The sequence below is a fragment of the Haemorhous mexicanus genome, chromosome 3 (genome assembly GCF_027477595.1).
Source record: "Haemorhous mexicanus isolate bHaeMex1 chromosome 3, bHaeMex1.pri, whole genome shotgun sequence".
In the NCBI taxonomy this organism is placed as follows: Eukaryota; Metazoa; Chordata; class Aves; order Passeriformes; family Fringillidae; genus Haemorhous; species Haemorhous mexicanus.
The window spans coordinates 99,190,577-99,216,745 of record NC_082343.1 but is presented as its reverse complement, the minus strand read 5'-3'; the positions used below and the strand labels follow the sequence as shown (position 1 = coordinate 99,216,745).

The 26,169-nt window shown below is 34.6% G+C and overlaps 1 protein-coding gene across 1 annotated transcript in view; it reads right to left on the bottom strand.

Moving 5' to 3' along the window:
* The window catches only part of SNTG2 (syntrophin gamma 2), a 137,936-nt gene that overhangs the window by 88,684 nt on the left and 23,083 nt on the right, over positions 1-26,169 (bottom strand). Inside the window, exons 3-6 of the mRNA XM_059843310.1 lie at positions 20,924-20,980; positions 20,779-20,836; positions 10,132-10,175; positions 9,981-10,022 (exon numbers count right to left, since the gene is read on the bottom strand). Coding sequence (XP_059699293.1) covers positions 9,981-10,022; positions 10,132-10,175; positions 20,779-20,836; positions 20,924-20,980 — 201 coding nt within the window. The remainder of the gene's footprint in view (positions 1-9,980; positions 10,023-10,131; positions 10,176-20,778; positions 20,837-20,923; positions 20,981-26,169) is intronic.

Sequence of the window (26,169 nt, the reverse complement as noted above, 5' to 3'; positions counted from 1 at the left end):
GTTGCAAAACCCAATTTCTGCAGTCCTTTCCAACCAAAGAAATTGGAACAGCCTAACCCTGAAGGTTCATAATCTTCAACTATATCCAGAAATTTTTCTAGATGATAGTTAAGTGTTTGGGTTTATACAAACTCAAAGGAGCACAGATTGAGCTAAAAAGACTAAATGCAGGTTTCCATGTAGCCATTACTTTCCAAATTTCTTTGTTGTTTGCTTGTATCTGTAACACCTGCACAGCTCTAAGAAACAGATTTTATCTGACCTGAAGTTTCTGAGGAGGTATCCACCAAAAAACCCTGCCATCATTTAATGGAAATGGTATAAAATGATGATAAATGTAACTTCAGCTGAAGGATTGGCAATACTTAAGAAAGGCTGTCTTGCACTATCAAATGTAAAAACAAAACCAGAAGGTCTTGAAATTGTCGAACCCAGCAGGTCGTATGCTGCATTCTCATATTTAGAAATTACTAAAAATTTGGATATTTCTTCCTTTTCTCACAACAAACTTTTCCACAATGATGCCTTTGATCTAGGTCTTCTAGCCAAATCTAGAGTTAATATAGGATTAAAGATAGGAAGCACCAAGAAATGCTTTTGTTGCCTGCACATTAACTGATGAAGCACAAGCTAGAAGACTCATGGAGTGATGAAGCTAATGAAGTGCCCTGCAGTTTGAATCAGCCACAGAATTTATTTATAATAACTCATATCTTCATTCTTTCAGAGTTAAAGAACTGAGGAACCTAGAATACAAAAACATTTCTCCTTTACTAAACTCCTTACTGTTAGAGAATAGATTGTGGGAGAATAGGAATGGGGCTATGGCCGAGCTTCATCCCTAATGGGGTGCAGCTGCATAAGGCAGAAGAACAGCATTGAAGGAGAAGTGTGGAATGCTGATGTGTATTGACCCATCACAAAAGAGTAAAAGAGCATGCCAGTGCTATGCATGTGAGAAAAGAAGTATCAAAAGTGGTAGTGGGGAATAATAAAGGCCTGATGCTTGCCACCAATTTTGGTGTCAGCTGTGTGTACACTGCCACTTTACAGTATGTAGATGAACATAAAAGAATAAAAGGAATACCTATGGATAAAGTTCAGCATATTTCATAGCAGTAGTGATCTCTATGCTAGTCCTTAATGCTTTTGTTTCCCCAGTTCCACAGACATGAAAGTGCTGCTATCACCATAAACCTGCAGATCATTTGCAATATTCAGCCCACATCAGAGAGAAATCTTTTTTAGGCAAAGTGCCATACCTGAAACTTCTTTATACTGTCTCAGGACTGCAGTCCTGAGAACATTATAGACCTGTTAATGATTCCTTGTACTTTTGCTACTGTATAGGCTTATATTTATTCAGCACAGACCACCATAAAATATATTATTTTATTCAATACTAAAAATTTCCTTCACTGAGAAATTAACCTGCTATTTGATAAGGGGAATAGCATTCAAATCCCATTGTCATGTTACAATCTTCTGAATTTGTTTCTCTTCCCTCTGAGTACTGATTACAGTTAGAGCCATAACTGTTTAAATACAGTTATGTATTTAACATAAAAACAGAAATACAGGGCTATACTTACTTTTTAAATACAGGGCTATACTTTTTTTTTAAATACAGGGCTATACTTTTTCTACTTGACATTTTTGTATTATACTTTTTGATGCCTATTATAATATCAGACCAGAAAAAAAAAAAAAACCCACCAAAACCCCGTTTGATTTTCTAATCCAGTCCTTTAATACTTTTGAGGCAGTGTGCTAGAATATTTGGCATTTGAAGTATATGAATGCACTTCTGCTCTCTGTTTTGTCTGCTCTCTACAATAAGGAACAAGCATAGGTGCTATTATTCATCCACAAGTCAGCTACTAAACAAATGAGTTTGAAATATTAGTAATATCTATAAGACCTAGTTACTTATTTAGATCACATTTTTTTTAAGTCAATAACTTTTTGAAGAGAAATAGTACTTATGTACAATATCTACTGTGATCTCAAAGATTTATCTCCCTTGTGATCAGAAATACACCAATTTTATTAATGGATTAATTTCAAGTGGTTGTAAGGCCTCTATATAACTTATATTTCCCTCTCCATTAAAAAAACCCTTAAAAATACAAAATAACTGAGTATCACTTATGTAAACAGCCTAAGTCTAATCTTTCACAACAATTTATTTAATTAATCTTTTTAGACTCACCAGGGTGCATAGTAACTCTTTATTAGCCTGCAGCTATGTTGTGTTGATAACATTGAGCAAGAGTGTACAGCACTTCAAAATTCTCTATAGCCTGATGAAAGGTCACCTAATATAAGGCAGCAAATGAATGAAAAGCACAAAACACTTTTTAGATAGGAAAAGGAAGATGTAAGAGAGAAATGAGATGGAGTTAAGTTGGCTTAAGTTAGTTTAGCCAGAGTGGAAAGTGAGCAGGGTGGCTAAAAACGAAGAGACAGACTACTTTGGGCACAGTATATCAGGATCAAAGGAAGCAGGAGTCTTCATACTAATTGTCAAGGATAACAAGGGACATAATACAATACTGCTCATGAGGCTATGAAGTAGCTTTTTCTTTTCCTACCAGCCCTTTCAAAGACAATTCCCCCATCTCCCCCACCCTCCCCACTGATTTACCCACAGATAGCTTACACATTTTGTTCTTATTCCAAGTCCCATTTTGTTCATGTATTTAACCAACCTCTATGGTACTCAGTTTTGTACAGGTGGGAGGTGGAGGAGGAGATGGAAGAAAGTGCCCCTCTATTTATGAAAAAAGTGGCTGGTATAATTTCTCATAAATCCTTTGTACATCTTTCAACATTTATTAAAGAAATAAATAGAAATTTAAAAGGGTTTAAAAGAAACGCATTAAAAAAAAATTAAATATCTTAACTCCTTGTACCCTTAGAAATTACTTAAAATTGTAGCTGTCCAGCCAAACTATTGTGCTTTACCTAAGTGCTACATTTTGCATCTATAGCTTAACAAAGATTTCAATTCCTCCTAAAGCTCCTTTGTGTGAGGTACCTGAATTCTTCCATCAGTTTTAATTATAGTAATCCTGCTTTTGTGCTCAAAGATTATGCACATTGGAAATGCTCATAATGCCAGAGTACTTGCTGCTTCTCTAACACAGGAAATGAAGTTCCTGTGAAATGGTGGAGGTAAAACAGCAGTGCTGAAACATGAACTACCTAATATGAATACTTTCTTAACATATTTGGAGCTTGAAATAAAGTTGATTTCCACAATTACATTACAAAAGTTGCATAATATTTTGAGGTGTACATTTTACACAGGTTAGTCCATTTAAATGTTAGTCCATTTAAAAAAAATCTTTCTCTGAAATTTTGCTATCTCCTACAAAAGCACAGTAAGGGGATGCAAATGGATGCAAATTTAAATGGCAAAATCATGTTTTAAAGCATGTGAGTTTTATAATTTGCATGTGAAAGACATTGGAGACCAAAAGTATCCTATAACTTGTTTTTAGTGAGAGATGTTGCCAGATGCATTCAGTGAGGAAATAATCATACTTCTTAGAGCATCTGGAAACAATGATCATGAATTGTACATTCCACAAAGTTGTAAAGTTTTATTATAATTTGATGATTTTATGTAGCTTTATCTTTATTCAGTGCTGGGATACAGAATACTTATGGGAAATTAGCACCTGAAGAAAGGAAATTAAATTTGGATAGTTTTCAACCAAACAAGGTGAAAAATTTTTAGAATTATTTGTCTTACTGTCATGATAACTCCTGTTCTGCTGTGACTAAATTTCCATGAAAGTAGCTCAGGAAAATTCTATAGGGCAACTGAAAGAAAACTATGTCCAGCAAATATCACATATTAGCCTTTTTGCTATTGATGTTTATTTCTTCCCACCTACATGGCAGCAGCAAATTTTCTGAAGTACACAGTAAGTCTTAATGAAAGTGATTAGACTAAAATAATTAATAATTGCTGCTCAAAAGAAGAGTTTGTTCACTTCTCCCAGTTCCCGCCTCAGGTCTGATGTGTGCAGCTGTCCTGCAGGTGTACATTCAGCATTCACAGGTATTTGCTGCCCACATAATAGATGACTAAAGTATTCTTTTAGAACTGAGGCAATGACAAATGAACAATGAGAACTACTGCTAAGATAAAGTTAAGAAAGTAAAATCTTTAAAAGATTGATAACTTTTCTTGGGTGTGTCTGTAGTCCTATAAATATATAACAATGCATTAACTAAACATAAACTTTATGAATTTTTCATGCGTAAAGAGCTTCTCACTGAAAACCTACTTATGGAAATGATGCAGTTTCTTGAAAAGTTGTATGTCAAAACTGCATTGTGCTTGAAAGGAACCTAAAAACAGGTCCAATTCATTATGTTCACATTGGCTGATCCCAAATATAAGTCCCCTAAAAATAAAGAAAGCAAGGGGTCAGTCTGAGATCATTTCAGCAAGCTCCCTGTTAATACTACTTCTGGGTGATGGATTCTACCCATGATGTTCCTGTTCACACGTCTTTAGGTAACTGGAGACACTCTCATAGTCTGGAGCACATCAAAACCTTAAGCCACTCAAGACACCCTTACTCCACACCCCAAATTGTCCATTTAAAGAAAATGATAACAGCACCACATTGGGAAGACAATACATGTAATCAAAAACGAGTGAGAATTTCTTACACAGAAACTAGTCATAGAAAAATTGATGTGTAGAACCCCTTAAATGTCTTTTTGAATACCTAATGACAACGTAGGTCGGTGTTAGAAATTAGCTAGAGTGAGAAAAGTATAAGATGCTAAATGTTTTGGCTTAAACTCTAAGCAGAAATAGTTCACTACAATCTGAAAAATCAAAAGCAATCTACACAATCTAATGGCAAACCCTAGAAATTATTGAGAAAATGCAAGAACCATGCAGTTGAAGAAAGAAATCAAATGGTTTCATGACATCAAATGGTTTCATGCAGAGAAATCACACAATCTTCACATGAGGTGAAAAAAATTCGGTTACTGGTTCTTCTGGATCTGGTAGAATTACCCTTCCAATATTAATAGAATATTTGTTTTATGCTGAGAAAACAAAAAAAAATTGCAGTACAAAGGACAAACTATTCAAGTAAATCATACAGAGCATTGCTAAAAGTACTGTGAAGTTGCAATATTGCTACCATTAAGACAGACCTCCCAAAAATGAAACATACAGTTTGTCTACATAGAAAAATATTCATTTCTCCTTCATTTAATTCTCATTTTTTACTTGTTGTACTTGAATTACACTCTTCATTTTTTACTTATTAACATCTTTTCTGATGGGTGAAAAAGCATGTTCAAACCAAAAAGCATCCCACAGGAAAAACTGCAGAAATTCAAGGAGTAATTTGAAGTTAATAGTCAGTCTAGGGTCAGAAATATATGGAGGTCTGTAGGGGTATCTCTACATGTTAGTGTAGCAACTACCTGGGCAATCTATTAAAAAAAATTTCCTTGAAGTTTGGGCTGTATTGTTGACTATTTCTAGCAGTAATCTTAAGTTTTTAAACCTTTTGTGTATATCAAATAAAAAATTTATTTTTTAATTCTCTAAATGTCATAAAGTTTTTGCCTCAAATATTAATGAATTACATATTCCAATATTAACACATGGTTTCATCAACAGAGCATGACACTTCAATTTTCGCATTGTAAATACATATATTAATTTGTTTGAATATTAATTATTTTAATAAATCAATAAAATCTACTTATTAATATAGTCATATTAATAAGATATTATTGCACAGTAAAATTGTAACTAAAAAATTATTTTTGCTACTTCTCAAGTATCTATTTGAAAAGCTATTTTATAATTATTTTTGTTATTTTATTTTAATAATACATCATTCTAGCTCTATGTTTTTTACTGTTTTATTAGTTTTGATATATTTATTGAGTAGTTAACCATTATGTGCCTGTTCTAGTTATGCATTCTCCACCATTTTTCTATTTGATCTCTTTTTTTTGATATTACATGGATAAAATTCATAATCTGCACTCCACCATTTGGAACTGAATTCCAGAAGAACATGCAGAAAACTTCAATTCCAAACTAGTTAATGCACAAATGAAAATAAAATCACAGTAGCTCAATGAAGAAAAAAAATTTACAGGTTCAATCCTTGAATCACAGTTAATCAGCCTAAAGAACATGTTCATCACTGCCAGCCAGCCATGCCAACGACACATTAAATAGCATTACAGTAAACATCTGAAGTACTAAATATTTTTTAAAAGTTCATTACTAGTGACTAAAAACTGTTAAAATTCTGAAAATCTAAAATTATTCCTACTGAATAGATTCTCTGTTTTAATGGATATTGTTTATTTAACAATGTCCTTCTGTGAGAATATTTGTAAATAAAAAGAAAAAAATGTTTTCCAAGTACTTTTCTGGATCACTGAGCAAAATTCCAAAGAGGAGTACTAAAAATGTGTAAACACACTAATTTACTATAAAATATTAACTATTTTACTATAAAATACATAAATAAGATATAGTATATAGAAAAAAGATAAAAGATATAGTAGATAGAAAAAAATCCATGCAACACCTAATTTTCTATTTTTGTATAACTAAACACCCTCTCCTGCATTTTCTAGTTAATGGAAATAACCAGTTTATTAATCCTTGAAATAGGATTAATTTCATACAAAATTACATTTGAACTAATCATAGATTCATATAAAGCAGTCTTCATGAGAGATTATGTAGAACCCTGTCCAATTCCCCTTTGAAAGGCAACAGAGATGGTTTTTCATCACATTTCCTACAATTTGCTTATGGTGGAAACAAGCAGGTGCTTCTAGTGCATTTCAGCAGAGGGCAGTGCTTACCTCAGGGACTCACAAAAATCTTTCTGAATCTCTTTCACTAAGAGCAGGGAGAGAAAAGTTCTGAGACTTACACCACAAAATGCCAAGAAGTCTGCTCAGCCCTTTGATTATCAGATAGGTGAAGAAGATGCTCAAAGGGCTGGAGCACCTCTCCTATGATGACAGGCTGTGGGTTGTTTAGCCTGGAGAAGAGAATACTCAGGGGAGACCTTCCAGACCTAAAGGGAGCTACAAGAGAGTTGAAGAGGGACTTTTTACAAGAGAATGTAGTGATAGTTCAAGGGAGAACAGTTTTAACTCAGGAAGAGGAGGTTTGGATTAGAAGTTAGGAAGAAATTCTTTACTGTGAAGGTAGTGAGGCACTGGAGCAGGTTGCCAGAGAAACTGAAGATGTCCCATCCCTGAAGTGTTCAAGGCCAGGCTGGATGGGACTTTGAGCAACCTGGTGTAATGGAAGGTGTCCCTGCCCATGGCAGGGGTGCTGGAAGTAGATGATCTTCAAAATCCCTTCCAAACAAGCCATTTTCTGACTCTATGAATCTAAAAAATTCTGTTGAATCAGAAAACTGCAACCTCACATTTCATTTCCTTTCACAGTTTATTGTGAATATCTTGAAAATTGAAGTCCCAGCCAAAGAACACCAAGTGGTACACCTTTGCAAACTTCAACCAAAATACTCCTTTATCTTCACTTCCCTCTTTCTCTCCACTCAGGAGATCTGACTGCTCCTTTCATGTTATGCACATTGAAAACCTGATTATCCACCAGGAAAAGAAAATTAAATTGCCTCTCTGGTAAACAATACAGAAACTATATTAATCTCTGAATTAACATTTTCTGCATTCTCCACACCAGTATACTATTTCTAAAAATAAACTTAAGTTTCAAGGAAAAGAAATTATTTTCAATTTTCCACACTATTGTATTACCTACTACAAAAGCAGAATTTTTCTTGGCACTGATTCTGAATTATTTATTCTATCCACACCCTTAGCCAGAACTAATGTGTGATAGTTTGAAAAATTGTGGAGAAAAACAAAATGTAGTATCAGAAGCAAAAAACAGGAGAGCCAGTTTGTTGTTAAATTGTTGCTGACAGAGTAGCTAATTGTTTGGCTTGTCCAGAAGTAATCACCTTTTAACACTGATGGAGTTCAAGGGTCAAGAAACAAAACTACCTATTTGGTACAAGCAGGACCAGCTAACTACATAAACCTCTCAGGAGGGAAGATGGTAGGTAGCAGGCAGAACAAACTGGCCTCCCTTCCTAAAGTTGTCAGATTTTTTTCCCTCCTCCCATGTATTAACCCCAATGGGTTTTAGGTCTTTAACACCTGTGAGCCATATTAATGTACATCACACTTAAGCTTCAGTTTTGTCAAATAAAGGTTTTCTGAGTGTGTGCTGACTGAGTGCACCTCCTCACATCCTGCAAGGGCAAACCAGCAGACATTCTAAAATGGCAGAAAGTAAAAGCAAACAGAGGAAAAGTCTGAACAGCTAGGAATGCCATTGTGAAACAAACAAACAAAATAAAAAACTGAAAGAAAATTTTTGAAAACATTTGTTACAGTTACAATTAAAAAAAAAATACTTAAACCACAACAAGACAAACTAACAATACAAACAAACAGAAAAAAAACATCAGTTCAACACCAATAATGTAAGAAACATATTTGCTTCTGCCCCTTAATGCCAGATGCATATAGAGCAAGCCAAAAGAGTGACTCAATAACCTTTGACAGGCTTTCATTGTATTATGTTAACAAGGTTAAACTTGAACCCAGAGTGGATTAAGAATACCCAAGCCTCATTGATGAATGTGTTTTGAACAGAAGTGCTGGAGCACCTCTCATTTAACCTGAGTGACATTTAGGGCATCCTTTACAGAGAGAGAAGATGTAGGTATGATTTTTGAAAAGTTAGATGAGGTCTTCATCCTTAACCTCCTGTTTTTTGGACTATAATTTTTATCACTATATTACTAGCTTAATATATTGTAACAAGTTAATATGTTATATACCTTCTTCAGTGGTGTTTCTGGTGCCCAAACCTTCTTTTTTAAAGCATTTCCTTCAAAGTGCAAACCCAACATGTTCAAATAAAGAGAACTTTATCTCAACCATTATTTCATAAAAATGGTTGGACTTTTATCTCAACCACTATTTCTTTTCTCTACTGCCTGACACATTTTTCTAACCCTATTCTGATTATAGTAACAGGCAGTGGCAATAGCAATTGTGCTTAAGGCTTCTACTGAATTCCCACGAAAAGGGAAAGGAGCAGCACTTTGCATTTCTCTCTCATTCCTCATCTCTGTTGTGTTACACCGACAGTTCTGGACCACTTCTTGGTTTTTACAAAAAATCCTTAAGGGAAGTAACTTACCATTTTGTGAGGAGTAGCTTTCTGGAAATTTAATTTTTTTTTCTGTGCAATAACAACACAAGCAGCAGGAGGGCAGGAGGGCAGGTCACTAATACACAAAAGATCTAACTATTACTGAGAGTGTCTGTAAGAGAGTCAGCTCAATGGTATTAATCAACACCAAGAAAAGGACTGCAAGATCATGCAGCTGCACTTTATCTTGACCTAGAGAGATCACCTTCAAGTAATAAAAGCAAGTTTGGTTCCTTTGCCCATGTAATTTCTGCCCTGCTGATAAGACTGCCAAAGCCCATGTCATTTATGGTTGCTGCAGATGTTATTCTGAGATACTGCCAATAAACAGGCAACAGGGGTAACAATTTTTATCTATAAGGCCTTGCACTGCAGACCGGAAAAGCATTCCACATCGAGTGAATGTAAACTGGCTTTGTCCTCATACAGTCAGTCTGATAAATGAAGCAAATCTATAAAACCTGACCACTATTCAATAAATTATTTTGTTTAGGTTAGACCAAACATTGTGGCAAATTTGATTTCAAAATGGAATTAAATAACTGGAAAAGTTTTAATAATCAAATGTATGATAAACCTGACAATAGCACTGTCTTTATAGTAAAAAAGAGTAAATTCTTGAAACAAGACCAGAAACAGAACAGGTTGGACATAAGATATTTTGTACACTAATAAAAATCAATGTGGAATGACTTACCACTTCTTCATGGGTAGCACTTTCTACATTTATACCATTAACCTAAAAACAGATACGATAGGGAGAAAATGATTTGTAATGCGAAGTTAGTTACTGAAATAAAAGCAAGTATGAAACAAATGTCTGTGGAAAAAAGTGAATGTTTACTGACCTGTATTATTGCATCTCCTATAAATAACATTCCTGTCTGTTCAGCTGTGGGATTACAGAAGGGGTAGATTTTAATTGATAGTAGAACTGAAAAAACCACGATATTCTCTTCCAGCAATTGCTTTAACACACTCTTTGTAATCCTCATTTGAAACTGATTTGGTTGTGAAAATACCAATGGCACAGCAATCAGTATTCATTCAAAAAAGGTAATTGATTCCTAGCAATTTTAAACAAATTAAGGGAGCTACTTTCCAACCATAAAGAACTTGTTTAGTATGGAATACAAATGTCAATTCTCACTAATGAAGGATTTCAATAAATTATGTGGAAAATGTGATTCACACTTTTCATTATTCTTCCACAAAAGGGAAATAGGGACTGCTGTAATTAAAGAGGTTGTGACTAGAATTTAATACAATTCTAACATGAAGTTTGAATTAGTTTTGTCCCTAAGAATAACATTATTTTGATCTGCATACATTCTGCATAATTTCTGTCTTACAGAGTTAATGGAGATAATGTCACAAAACTTCAATCAACTCTCCATAGATACAAACAATGACATTTTTGAGGTCTACTTGCTAACTTTCAAATTTTTAACTTTTTTTTGGTTGGAATTTGAGGATTTTTATCTCATTAAATGCATACATTAATTAAAATTAAGGCTCTTATCCTTAAAAGACTGATAATATTAAAGAAGGCCTATTAGTCTTATACATGACCTTTAAGGTCACACCTTGAGGCTCAGAAGAATGCCATCAGTGTTAACCAAGACAGTATAATGAGAAATGAAAATAGAAGTAAAAAAGAAAGAAAAGACTGAATAGAATATTCTTGATTTCTGCAATTTAGCTGGGCTACTGCATATGTGCCTTTGTTACAAAATAGCACTTTTTAAAAAAGAAATTGTTCATCACTCTTTTGGCAGATAAAAATTACAGTTCATTAGTAAATACTTAGGAAATATTTCTCTATTTATTCTAAAAATCATGTTAAAAGTTGCATTGGAGGTCTTTACCCCACTTCTCATCCTACTTTGTATTTAAATCACGCATATAGTTTTTAATAGCTGGCATAGAAAAGACATTTATGTACAGAAATTTAACAGAATTAAAGCAGTTCAAAACTGTCAGAAAGCAATTTGAAGTAATCTGTTCTGGGTACATACACTGGTAGAGGGGATGCATGGGCATGTCAATACCAAACTTCTATTTGAGATGTTAGTAATACACCAATAGTGAAAAATGTGAACAATTTTTAATTCAGTGCTTATATTAGGGCCATTGGACTGTTTGAAAAAAGTGGAAGCATCTTTGAATTTGAGATAGAAGGAAGAGGGTGAGTTTGAAATTCCAGTTGAGGCAAAGAAGAAAATGAAGAATTCAAAGGATGCAGGCCTTTTCCACAGTGCCTGATTGACTCAGAAGTGAGTGGAGAAATTTTAAGCATTGTTTGTATCAGCAAGCTGCCATGGTTTGATCTTAGCTGGCAACTATTTACCATGCAGCCATTTTGCTCAACCCTCATTTCCAACCCCTTTCTTCTATCCCATGCCAGCCCCCAGGGATGTGGAGAAGACTTGGAAAAACTCCATAAAACCAAAAAAACCCATGGATTCAGACAAGAACAGTTTAATTATTGAAATATAATATAATAATAGAAATGGAAAGGAGACAATGTGAAATAAAACCCAAGAGAAACAAGTGATGCACAATACAACTCCTCATTTTCTGCTGACTGATGCCCAGCCCATCCCTAAGCAGCAACTGGCAGCTCCCAACCAATTCCCCACAGTTTCTATTCTAAGGATGATGTTCTATGGGATGGAATATTTCTTTACCATGGAATATATTTTTGGCCGGTTTGGGTCACCTCTCCTGGCCATGCTTACTCCCAATTTCTTGTGCACCTGTTTGCAGTTAGAGCATGGGACAGTGAAAAGTCTTCAATTTAGGGAAAGCACTATTTAGTGAGAACTAATATCAGTGTGTTATCAACATCATTCCCACACTCAATCAAAAATATAGCACTGTACTAGCTACTAAGAAGAAAATTTATTTTATCCCAGCTGAAAACCAGGACACAAAAAGCATGTATGAAGAGGCAGAACAGAAAGAGACCATGAATCAAAGCAGTTGATGAGGCTCCTTATATCCATACTGTAAGTTTCAGGGATTTTAAATGAGATCAGACTGGTCCTCCAGTCTAAGTGCTCTCAAGTGAAGAGAAGCTGACCAAGGAAAATTAGTACAACAAACTTTCTGTTTTGTGGACCCCTAAGCATCCTATCCTAGGGCACACCAGTGCCACACTGGGACACATTCCTGCTGCCAGTAACAGCTGCAAGAGGCCCCAGCAAGCAGAAGCAGATCTTGCTTACAAGTCCTGCAATAGTCCCTGAAGCTGGAATCAGTATAGGACCCGGACAGCAGCCAAACAAAGTGAAACACAGGAACAGTGTGTCCTCAGCCTCCTTCAGGAGGAAAACCCTAGCAAGCCAATCCTCAGATATTACTCTGTCAGTGTGGGGGTCACAGTTGGATTCATGGTCCAACCCTCTGCAGCAAGGCAGATGTGTTTGTTTGCTCTTCAACAAGTACCAGTCAGCCACTCTGAGGACAGCACATGTGGGCAGCAGCAGTGCTGCTTTCCTGAGGCTCTGTGCTGTTGGCTCTGCTGGGTGGTTAAAGCAGATGTTGCTTTTGGGAAGATCAGCTGGAAACAGCAATGTAGGAAAAAGTACAGTAAATAAAGAGATTTGGAAATGTAAGAAATGAATTTGGAAAAAAATTCTGTAAGAGGTGGCAACAGAAAAATCTAGGGCAAGAAAGCAAATCATACTGAACCAGAAAATGCTTGTGTGAAAGCTGAGGTCCTGATGGAAGAGTGCATGATGAAGATTTGTGGGCACATAGGTAGGTACTACCATTTTTCTGGATGTTCATCTATCTGTGATCCACTGCATAATGACACAACAGCACAGTTGTGCAACATTGTCTAAGTCTTCTGAGAAAACTGCTGCATTGTTACAAAAGTTATAAGAAAATACAGACTAGTATTCATGCAGAAAAGGAAAGACTAAATTCTAGACACAGCTAAAATTGTTGAAATAACACTATTTAACAGCTTAAGGCTTAAAAAGTAAAAGCAGTGATATGAAAATGTATAAAACCTAAAGGAAGAAAACTGGGTAAATGGAGGATTGTAACTTGGCAGCATAGAAGACAATTCCCTTGTCTTCTATGGAACAGTGGAGGCTGAACCTTTCCCCCAGGACTGTTGACTGCCAGATCAGCAAAGAACCACTGCTCATTCCACAAGTATTCATCACTGCAATATCCCCGGCCACCTCATGGGTGTTAGCCAATAAATGTTATAGTGTAAGAGCACAAAGCAATTATATCCTGCTTGCAGGATCTTGAAAAACAATCAAGGCTGTCCACATAAGTAAATGAGAGAAGGAGCATTATGTGGTCAATACCAAACACTCTATGAATTGAAACAAGCACAGCATTTGGGACAATCAGAGAATTTTCTCTAGAAGTGCATTATGCTGCATACTAAACCAATAAGCTGGACACTTGCTGCTTGCTGACATGTCTGTGATGAAAGTCTTTGGGTCTAGCCAATGGTCTATAATTTAAAATCAATGATGGTTACTCAAAAATATGTTTATCATAAATGAAATTGTAGAGGGTGTGTCACTACAATGCAGAATTTTCAATATAGTTTAGAAATAAAGTGACTGGAAAAACTATTTGGAGACAAAAAGTCAGTCCTGTTTCTCTAAGGCATATTTTAAATCTCAAGACGTCTATTGATGTTTCCACGAAATTGCATTCTTCCTACACGACAAAAATATTAAGTAAAATCTTCCACACAGTGAAACTTTCTTCCACTGTCAGCATCCTCAAATACAAAGGTGCTTATGAAAGGCTACTCTAAAATTATCAGTCACTATGTGTAAATGAAGCAACATTAAACCAAAGCACTTCAAAAAGAACTTTGGGCTACCTTATTTACTGAAACAATAAATGCAAATTCTTCAGAATCCGGTTTGCCTCTTGAAGTTTTACTTGAAAAATAGTGCTACATCACCTTTACTCTTCATCTTAATTATCTTTAAAGAGGTTTAATGCTGATTAAATGCTGTACATTGATTAAATTCAAAAGTAATAGTGAACGAAGGAAAGCAGGATGGAAACCTAAAAGGGCTTATTCTGAAGTAATGGTATGAAAAGAATAATTAAAAAAACCTAAAATCTTATTTTTGAGTACATTAAATTTGAAAAAAATTTCAAAATATAAATGATCCATCATTCTAATCTCTAAAAAAAAAAAAAAACAACCTCTAACAGTGCCATGAACTATTAAAAATTCTTTTGCACTCAGTAAGAAGGGAAACGAACCAGTAATTCTAGCTTTGCTTTGCTTACTTTTCTTATCCACTAGGGCTGAAGAAGGGCTGTATCAAATTTTCCAAAACTTCTAAGGTGGTGAAATGGTAAATTTGCTGAATAGAGTCTCTGGAAATACTTACTTAGAACTAGTTAATTGATGCATATCTCTATGCAGATTTGAGTCGTAGGTAATCTGATGTCTTTATATTTTTCAAGATTGGTCACAGTACATATTTTCTCTCAGTTTTTGTTGAATTCCTGAATCACATGAGAAACATACAAGGTACTATATCCTATGACAAAAAATGCTGCTTAAAGCACACAGTGAGCTGCACTGACTTTATCGATTTCTCAATTCACAAGCTTAACATTAAATATAAGCATAAGTTATTTAATTGCATGAAGCAAATCCAAAGGAATAGTTAAGAAACTGGATTAAATGAAAAGATTGGAAAAATTAGTTTTAAAGATGCAAAAGACAACTTCAATATATCCACATGTATTTTTCCCCTCCTCTTCCATGAATTGGACATAATTACTCTCCTGACTGTAAAGATACACCTGCTGCAAGCAAGACCTTTAATCTGTGATTTAAAACACAACTATATCAACTCAATTATTGACAGACATTGGACTTTAAATATATACTTACTGGGTTGAATAGAAAAAAAATTCCTGAATCGGAGATCAAAATACCTTGCTTTTACTTGTTGATTTTCAATAGTTCATTAAGATTTTCCTTTTGTTAAGAGGTACTGCCTTTCATGGCCAGTCTAGTCTTGAGAAGACAACAGTTAAAAAGAAATCAAAAATATTAAGAATGTTCTTTCATGCCTTCTGAAAATAAGTTTAGAGATGGAGGCATAGGTCCAAGAGAAAGAACAACGAGTATGCTAACTTCATATATCATTAGCTTTCTAGTAATAAAGAAAAATAATACTGTCAAAGATAATGAAAGATTGATAGAAAATAAGATTAATGCTAAAACAAAATCCTGAAGAAATTTTAAAGTGATATTAGGAAATAATATCCAAAAATTAAACACCACCCAACTTCAGCTGTCTTATATTCTAATGAGGCCTTATGTTCTAATGAGGCTATATGTTCAAAGACAGCCTTGTATTCAGTCTTCACCCTCATTAGCATAATGTGTAACAAATTTTTCATCCATTCTGGCTTGCTTATAAACATAAATACTTCTGTTTGTCCTTAACTCATCCTTACTATTGAGCTGGCTGGCTCAGTGGAGTGAATATCCAAGGCTGAAGAAGCTAAGGTGAATACAGCTGCAGGGATGAAGAACATCAGCTGTGGATAGAACCAGGCTGTGCAGCTCGGTGCAATCTCACATCATGCCCACCAGCTTCTTCAGACCGGGCTGGGTTACTAAGATTGTACCCTTTTGGTGATGAGTCAACACCAAAACCCAGAAATATACCCATGGAGGAGGTATCACAATTTCACACTGAACCATCTTTGGCATGGGAAACTGGTAAAAGCCCTCATCAAACTGATGCCATGTCCTCCAGACAGTCCTGAATGCAGGAGCCAGGATGTGATATTTGGACACAGTCTGTGTTTGCAGAGCACACGGTTTTAAGCCAAGAATGTTTCAGTTGCTGAATGTCTGGAGTTCATTCCAGTCCTGGACAGCATCAGTTAGAAATAGACTTAGAATAAACAGAAGATTTTTCAACACAGCAGAATGTAGGTTATGAGTTAACTTTTGCTACAGAAGGTGGGAAAATGAGTTCAAAATAAGATTTTAATTAGTTTTGGCTCTTAAAGCTAAAGGAGATTTTTTTGGAACTGGCACAATGCAAACTAATCCTATTCCATTGCACTTTATTTAATTTTATTTACCTATTTTCATCACGCCTTATGAGCTGAACCCACTGCTCTGTTTCATCATTGCTGCTTGTCTGACTCCACGTTACACAAGCTATGAGCAGAACTCGCAGCAGTAGTAAAATTATTGCAAAAGGTCTCACAAAATAAAAAGTTGCATCAGATTAAAATGTGATTGTTAACTGGATAATTCTGCAACAAAACAGTACTTTATTGTTTGATATTTAAAAAAACAGAATTTCCAATATTTCATGTGGTAAATCATTTCTACATAGGATAAACTTCATTTTCAAAATCCATTCATTTTTACAACTTCCACCATCAAGATTCTACAAACTCATAAAAAATCTTCAGTAATTAAAAATGGGAATACATAGGGTAAGATGTAAACATATGAAATGTTGTACACTTTATGCACATATAGCATCTGAAGATTCTCTAAGTATTTTTTGTCAATCTGATGGATTCACTGTACAACAAGAAAACCTGACTGATATGATTCCTTTACAAGTTCTGGACATTACATCATATACCTCTAAGAATAGGACTCTACATTTATTTGACTGTAAGTCCTCAGCACTATTTGCCTTAAATGAATTGTTAGCATGATTATACCACATATATAAAAATATAACACACCGAGAAACTAATAGCAAATCACCAATCAATGTGCAATGAGTACAATTTACTCCATCTTAAGCCACTTTCAAAAGGAAAAGACAAAACCAATTCCATAACAAATTGCATTAAAAAACCCCCGAAATACAAACCAGCCTGAATTAGGCTTATAGAACATTACTTGGAAGTTTCGACATCAATAATTCTTTCCATAATCTGGGACATTATCAGCAATGTTATTAATACCCTGAGTCAACTGATGATTTGATATATGGTTAGGAAAAACACCTGGTTTTGGAAGTGAAATAATTTCTTATGGGATAAAAATTACTCTGTGGCTAATTATATCACTTTACTCTCAAGTTTACAACTCTACATTATATTTTAAAGTTTGCATTTACTTTTGATCATCCTGTGTGACACAGAAATTTCTTCCTTCCTCAATTAACTTTAGCAAAAGTTTTGGAGGTAGGAAAAAAAAGTAATCTTTGAGAGAATGGAAGGCAGAATCAATAGAGAAAATTTAAAAGGCCGGACTTGGTGATGAGTCATTTGAATTAGCAAAACTTGCTCTAAAACTGTTGAGGAGGACGTGCTTAGGAAAAACTCAGTGTATTTTTTACTGTGATTTGCAATACATCAGTCTCCAGCACTGAGTGACCAAACAATCTTGTATTTCAAAAATGCAAAGTTAGGCTCTTGAACTGAGTTTCTGTGTATGCTTCAGTGAACTTGTTCGGGAAAGAAGAATGATCTAGAATAACTTAATTTGAAAATTATAAACACAGTGATCACAGCTGAGAGGTAAAAACTATAAGAATAGTATTTGTAGGCACTGCTGCTATTGATGTGCTTCTGTGAAATAATGGAATGAAATCCTATTGAAATGTTCACCCTATTTCAAAAACTGAAGCACAAATGATGTCAGATGATGCTTAGGTCAGTGCCTACAAAATCACTTATCCAATGTTTGAAAAAATTAAACAGTACAAAAATAGACAACCAATTACTTTATTTACATAGCACAAAGCTTATAGAGATCTAAAAGAGAAATAACTGTTTTATTCTATTATGCTTCTGTCTTTGGAACTAAAAATAGTACTATATCCATACAAAGTAAGGTTGTAAACATTATTTTATAGTGTTGTCATATAAAAAGCATTAAATTCCATGAAAAGTATCACAAATTATCAACCATTTTAGGAAATCAGGTCTTTAGTTATTAAGGAGAATTTTACTCATGTACATTCAGGCATTTTATGCAAGCACAGAAAACAGTAAAATGCCTGATAAGAAACTGCTTTTTTATCAGGTAAATTATTTATTTTCTATTGCTACTGCACAATAAAGCCTTTTTAATTTTTTAAAATTCAGTATATTTGCTTGAAGCAGCAATAAACCTCACCGCTTAACTGAAGGCCATTCTTAAAGCCAGCCAATCAGTTTCACTGTTATTAGTACCTTGTGTAATGAAACTCCATTGGTGATTTATCTACATTATGAATATATAGATTTTCAGTCCAAAACTTAGTTTTAGATAAATCTGCACCAGTCTCATCTCTCTGTCATGTATAACACTTCTCATTTTATTAAACTTTTTACAGATACTCCTTTCTATGTAAATACATCTGTATTTTGGTATGCATGTCTGTGTATCAATATATATATTATATAAATGGAGAGAGAATGCACATATTTATAGAACACTTCTTATTTTCCCTTAAATAATATTGCCAGATTGTTTTCTCTTACATTAAACCACTAGAATCTAAAACCAGAAATATTGTCTCAATGTCAACTGTGAGATAAATTTATACATGTTCTCTTACTTCCAGTTATGTATAATACTAGAAGAGTAACACTGTGAATAGCCTTTGTTATTATCTTCTTTCTGTACTGAATAAGAGCACCTCTCTGAGATTTGTTGGATCATATATAAAAAAAAAAAAAAATTGCAGTATAAGAAGGTTGAGTGCTTCCAAAATTCTTCTGAAAATTTTTTGATGCTTTTTAGAAATATTTATTTTCTGGAAGAAACAAGCAAATAAAAACTCCATTCTATTTTATCTTGCACAGAAATGCAGTAACTGGAATGGAGTGCTATAAGCCACATGCCCCAAAATGCATTTCCATCTCAGATCTCTGATCTTTAGCACCTGCAGCACTACCTGAATCACAGACTCACTCAGGCTAGAAGGGATGCAGAAGCAAACTGGAACCTGCCTGACTACTTCCTTCATACCTTGCCAGGTGTGTTAATGTCTTCATTCCTCACTGATCCAGCCAGGAACATTTCATATGGGCTTGCTGTGATACAGAACTACAATCAGTAGTTATAATCACTACTGATTTTGGAGTTTCCTCAGACAAAAGATTGCAAGTTCTTAAAACAAGTACATTCTGAGGAGTGATTTTCAAATTTCAAGTAAAAAGCTGACCCCATAAAATTGTTGCTGTTTCTCTACAAATAAATACAGATAAACTACTCACAATGTACAAAACTTTGAATGCAAGTATTCTATATACAAACTCACTACTAACCTTGGTTGAGAGTACTATGCCCTAAAAGAGCAGGACATAGCTTTCCTTGTTGGTGAGTAATTTCCAGAATTACTTCCCTTCAATCTGAATGATTATATTAATTTACTGTTATTCTTTTAATGCACATTTTCTTGTTATTGTTATAAATACTGTGTATTTAAGGAGCATATCACTGTTCCATATACAGTTGATATAAAAACACATTCTCTTCCTCACTGCAGAAAAATTATTATAAAAAGAAATGTAAGTACTGTACACAGGAAACTTGAGGCAGTGTTTCCAATAGGATACAGGAATAGACAATCAATTCAGTATGCATTAGGTATCAGATGAAATCAGGTATTCATTTCAAGTAAAAAAAGGACTCCCTGAAGAAAATGCAGAGGAAAAAATTCAGCACAGCATGTGACCTAGTAAAGCATGAGTCTAAACATGGTGTCAAGCAAATGTGCCTAATCTCCATTAGAGCAAAGCAGGAAAAGAGCCTGATGAGTTAAAAAGATCATGTCAGTGGCTTTGGGACCTTTAAGGAGCAGGACATGCACTGAGGATCACAGTCTGTCTTCTTTTGAAGGAAAGGCTACATGAAATGGGTAGATTTATACTAGGGAAGAGAGGAAACACATAGAAGATTTGGAAGACAACAAATCCTAAAGTATGTAAAAGACTGCCTCAGAAAACAAAAGAACAAACTTTTCCCCATGTCCACCTCCATCAGAGAAGAGAATACGACTTTGCTTTTGGTCATCTAAGACCCTTAGTTCATGTTGCAAGGCACTGCCCATCCACATGCAACTTTTCCTCATTAAAGAGCCCCTTTGTTTTCCAGACCAGTTCTCCAACTTGCTTAGTCAGTTTCAGGTCAGAAAAGGTTTCCCAAAGATTCCTTTTGCTAGATAAATGCCAAAGTTATACTTAACCGGGATAGACTGTACTGATTTAGGTGTTATCTTCACCATAATAAACATTACAAATTACTCCCTGTGGGCACCTAGGCACAGTTAGTCATACCATATGGCAGTGAATTACTGTGGGGAATAAAAAAAATTTGCCTTGTGCTTTTTCTATCCTCTGCATTATAAAGGCTAAGCACATCAATAGATTTCCTCTGTCATACTTATGTTTTTGCAAGTCATTTTAATTATTTTGTTTAGAACATAACTGTCTTACTGAAGTAAAAGCAGATTCCAGAAACTATTAATAACTACAGTACTATATAAGTAAATAGCATAAGTTACCTGCTTGGTTTTTAAATATCTTTGATATGACGACAGGCACTTTGTGCTCCGCACCACCCTGTAAGAGAGAGATATTAACTATGAGATCTCAAGACTGAAGTGGTCATACTGAAATTTAAAAGAAGAAAAGTGGTGTTACCCATACCTTTATGCTTAAGCCCAAGCCACCAACTGGTTGTCTACGAAGTGTAACAGTTCTGTGCTTTAAAAAATTGTAGAAAAATAAATTTAGGTGAAAATACAATATCTGAATGAGAATAAAAGATTTTCCTAGGCTCTCATTTACTTTAAAAAGAAATAATTCCTAAAAGTAGTCTGGAATCTGAGTAATCAGTTCTTAAGTATCATTCAACATTAATTTATAAGCACTTAATTAATTCCTTGTCACAGAGAGCAGAACTTGTGAGTTGTGTATTCAGACTTTATTATGCTTTTCTATCTCTGAAGTGATATTTTTCCTGACAAGAAATTTGTACATTCTCTTCCTTTGACAAGGGAAAATGATGTGAAAAGCTCAGATATGTGCATTTTCATAGCTATCACGTATGCATACTTGTTCTAATTTTTCAACCAAAAATACCAGAGCTTTCTAGTCAGTATCTTCAGATCTCTATAATCTTTTTGGAGCATATGCTGAAAAAATTTTAGTGATAGTCTGCTTTAAATGTTTAATTTTTTCATTTCAGTTTCCAGTGCATAAGGAAGATAAACCTCTATCAATATTTTTCTAGAGAAATCTATCATATGTCTAACAGTATGCTGAATTTGACGTTTCAATAATGTGTAACTCATGGTGCCTGACAAGATAATAATAGCACTTCATTTGTTGACAATAATTATACAGTTGATGGAAACTTTTTTTGGAGCATGCTGAACAGTAGTGGATAAAATGCAATCTTTACAGTAATTCCTGAACATACAAGATAAAATATTTTTTCTTTCTATGTACATTAGAAATAATATATAAGATTACCCCTATATGTATACTTTCTGTCTGGGTGTTTTACAACGTCACCAATTCAGATAAATATAAATTTTTATTTTAGTAGCCAAGACCACAATCTTAGGACAACAAGTTATTTTAATATATATAGCTCTTTTTTTTTGTAACACTCATCATGCCAGACATATGTTCATATTGACTCAGGGGAAGACAAAAGAAAATGTATCTGGAATTTCAGTTTCATTTTAGGTGAAACATAAAAATAATCCATATGGTAAAAATAAATTAGGAATTGTTTCATACATTTTCAAAATTTCTTCTGTTCCAATGAATACTGTACTACACTAGTCTATGCTAAAAATTGGAAACTGCTGCATTATGAACATGGCACCTGACATGTCAAAAGGTTTATATGATTCAATTTCAGCTGATATAATTCAGTTTCTTTGAAATCCATGCTAATGCAATTTTTTTCATAGCTTTTTTCTTTATTTGGAACTGCACCATAACTTTTGATCAAAATTATCAAACTTGCTGACCAAGTCCAGATCCGATCTGAATCAGGATACATCCCTAACTTTGAATTCAGTGACTCAATCCCAAGAGATGCTTCCCAGGAGCTAATGGCTGTCTGCTTACTTAATTCTTGTTTTACTCCACCTATACTCAGACCTTGAAAATATATTATCCTAATATACCCCATCATTAGGAAGAGATAATGCAATAAATATTTTCACATTTTAGTTTGCTTTAGCATGATAATACAACAAACAGAAAGCTGATACATGAATAGCTTTGGAAGTTTTAAAAAAAAGACAACTAGTACTACTTATTGGCATTTTATACTTTCAAATAGAGCTAACATGCAGTTTTATATGCTTGATAGGCAGTCCTATGAAGCAATCTATTTGCATAACATTGGTATAATCTTGATTTTCTATTTAAATAGTTCATAGTATTGCTTATTATAGGTATTTAAATATTTCTATTAAAACAAGATATTAAACTCATACTTAAATTATTCCTGTATAACAGCTTAGTAAAGGGTATGTTTAAAAACTGCAAAAACTTTCTTCTTTTCAAGATGTTCAAATTGCAAAGAAAAATGCTATAAGCTGAGTATGGTTAAGTATCATGATCAAGATAATTTACATAAATTTATTTCAATTCTATGACCATATATAATTTGGTATGACTAGAAAAACAACTTTCTTGCCCTGTTTGGCTTTTCTAGGGAAACATTAATAGCTGCTGTCAGAAAAAGGACAGTCAGCTCAGTAGACTTAAGGTCTGAATCAGTCCTGAATTTGTTATGCAAGGAAAATATTTCATGACTATGAAATTTGGACTGAAACCCACAGTAGCTTTTCAAGTAACTATGAAAGAAACTCTACTCCAAAACATCTTCCCAAAACTGAACTGCAATATTTGTGGGGAAATAAACAAACCTATCTTTTGTGACATTAATGTCATGCACATATGCAGCTGAAAGCCCAATGTGTATGTCTCAGTCAAACAAACAAACAACTTATTTCACATTTTGCTTGCCTGCAGGCTAGGTATAATTTTTATTTCCAGATGAATTTATTTATGGTTTTAGAGTGAAGTGAGAAAGACATTTGTATCAGTGTCAAAAAAATAAAAAATACAGTGCTATAGTTGACTGTAATTTTATTTCATTATAGGCAAGGAAAACTCTTTAGACAGTCTTACTAATTATAAATCTGAACAGCAAAGCTGAAATTTACATTTTTTTAAATTAACATTTTTTGCTTTTTAACTAGCAAAAACTTTGTTTTTTTTAATAGTATCTATGGTTTCTTGAAACTCCTTATTCTCATGGGTTCCAAAGCACCCGATGTACATGCTGTAACCATCACTCTTTACAGGTGTGATACCAAGCAGAAGCAATTATGTACCCCCCATGGCACAACAGCCTGTTTGGTTTTCTGTTTCTAGGAGATTACAGGACAAACTAGTACCCCGCATAAAACTTCAGGATGCATTTGAATATACAGAATGCAAGAAACAAAACTGTAATTGGCAGGATACCAATATGAAATATTGTATTTTTGAAACCTTTTATTGTTGCAAGCTGTCAACTGGTGAGGCAGAAAATTTCAGGAACACCAAGAATGATGCCAGACAGGGAATATATTGAAAAGCAGATGCAAAAGAATATATTATCCATACGAGATGCAGACAATATTCAAAAGAACACAATTTCAACAACTGTATAAAGAAGTGACTACTTGTTAACAGGTGCAGTGCTGCTTATAACAGCTAAAATGAATAATACAGCTGAAAAAATTGCTATACTTTTATTAGCTGAAAACTTAATGGAACTTACAAATATGGGGAGAACCATATGGTCAAATAACCATCTTTTAGGTATGAGGCAGCTCTACACAGAAGACTTACTAGATTCTGTTAAAAAACAATGATGAGAGAAATTTTATCCCTGGGAAGGTTTTTATGTCTTGTTATTTGCTCATATGAAGTGGTATGACTGAGCTTAATGGGCAACTTGAGAAGGCAATTGTAGTGCTTATTTCTGTTACTGTGTTTTAGGAAGATTTTATATCCACCTATAGGCCAATGCCTACCTAATATGTCATTAGTACCAGTTTGTTAACACCCAGGACTGGCACTTGTGGTAAAAGACTTCTCATTAGAAAAAGTATTCTTTCTTTCTATCTAACTATCTATCTATCTGAATAATGTACTATGGGGGATTTCAGAAAAAGATTCTGCTTTGAAGCACTCCAAAATCATTGATATAAAGACACATTTAAAAAAAAAAAGGCTCTGCCTGTACAATATTTTACTTTTCTGTTCCAGACTGAATGAAAACATTAATGAATAAAAATATTATTTCCAAGCATCAAACTGAAGTACATAGCAGAATTGGCTGGAGCACTTGACACAGTCCATGTTCTTCAGGTTTCCTAGAATCTGTTCTAGGAAACAAACCCATTCACAATGGCTAGGACAGGTTGGAAGAGACAGATCACCAACCCTTTAATTTGTTCTTTTCCCTTCTACTTATCAGTAAGACTACTGTGATGACCCTACCAGTGTCCTCCTGAACTGCCCTGTCCCCATAGCAAGGAGGTTGAGTGGAGAATCCCTGTGCTGACTTGTGTCCTCTGTGGGCATCTTTACTTCTGCAGGACCTGGATGCTGAAAGCATTAAATTTGGCGGGAGTAACTCTCTTAGGGTAGGACATAGTTACGAGTTGGACAGAGCTGCCAAGGTCACACCTCCTTGTGTCCCCAAAAACAGCCTTGGGGGTAACTAAGCTGACCACTGCCCCAAGGTGATGGTGTCACTTCCTCTCCATCTTTCGGCTTCACTGACCAATAGCATTACAAGGTTAAATTCCTGGTACCAACTCCACTTGTTAGCCTGAGTCGGTGCCTATGGGCTAAGAGTAGTTGGGCTAAGCTCTGCAACTATCAAGGGGTGCTGTGTGCCTTATACTACTTCAGACAGATATTGGCAAAAATGGGTACAAACGATTATTATCGACAGTAATGTTTGTAACAATGGCCACACTAACAAATCCCATGGAACATAGGGGCACCAGCAGGTTAAGTACCATTACACATCATCAAAATTACCAAATAAGACAAGAATCACTGGACTTCCCTCAAGGGAACTAGTCACCTTTACTTAACCCAGAAAAAGAACATATGCAAATGAGAAATTATATGTTTGATCTAATACAACACATATCAAACATATATTGTATGTTTGATAAATAGCCATGACTAAATATGCCTGGTCCTATCTAGTCACCACACTCAAACCACAACAGACTATGACCTTAATAGATAATAGAGTAGTCCTTAAACATAAAAAGTGGATAAACAAGAAGATAAGAAAAAGTGAACAAAGAGAAGAAAGAAATCATTGCTGCATTATTTACAGGATTTTTTAAAAAATAAATTTATTCCAACTTCTAAATTTGCATCTGGTATTTATTGAAAGAAGTAGTCTCAGAAGTTCTCCTTACTTGTTGGAAGTAAGATGTCAAATTACCTACAGATACTACATGGCAGGTTTGCAATAGAAAAAAAAAAAACAGATTTTTTTTTTTCCCCAGGCCTTTGGGAAACATACAGGGGAAAGGAAAAATAAAACAAGAAAGTGGAATAATAAGACTTAGAGAAGCCTGTAACCTGTCCTGCATGGATGCAAGGGAAGAAACAGTCTGATACCTGGAGGGGTAAGAAGATAGTTTGTCCTGGTTTCACTTGGGATAGAGTTAGCTTTCGTCTTAGAATTTAACATATCAGCCATATGTTCCTTTTCTTACCAACTTTTGACAGGTACCATGAGGAATTTACAAGATAGGAAATGACTGAAGAAACAGATCTTGTAAGAATGTGAGACCCAGCAAAATGTATCATAAAAGGCAGACAGCCTGCTCTTGTTACACATC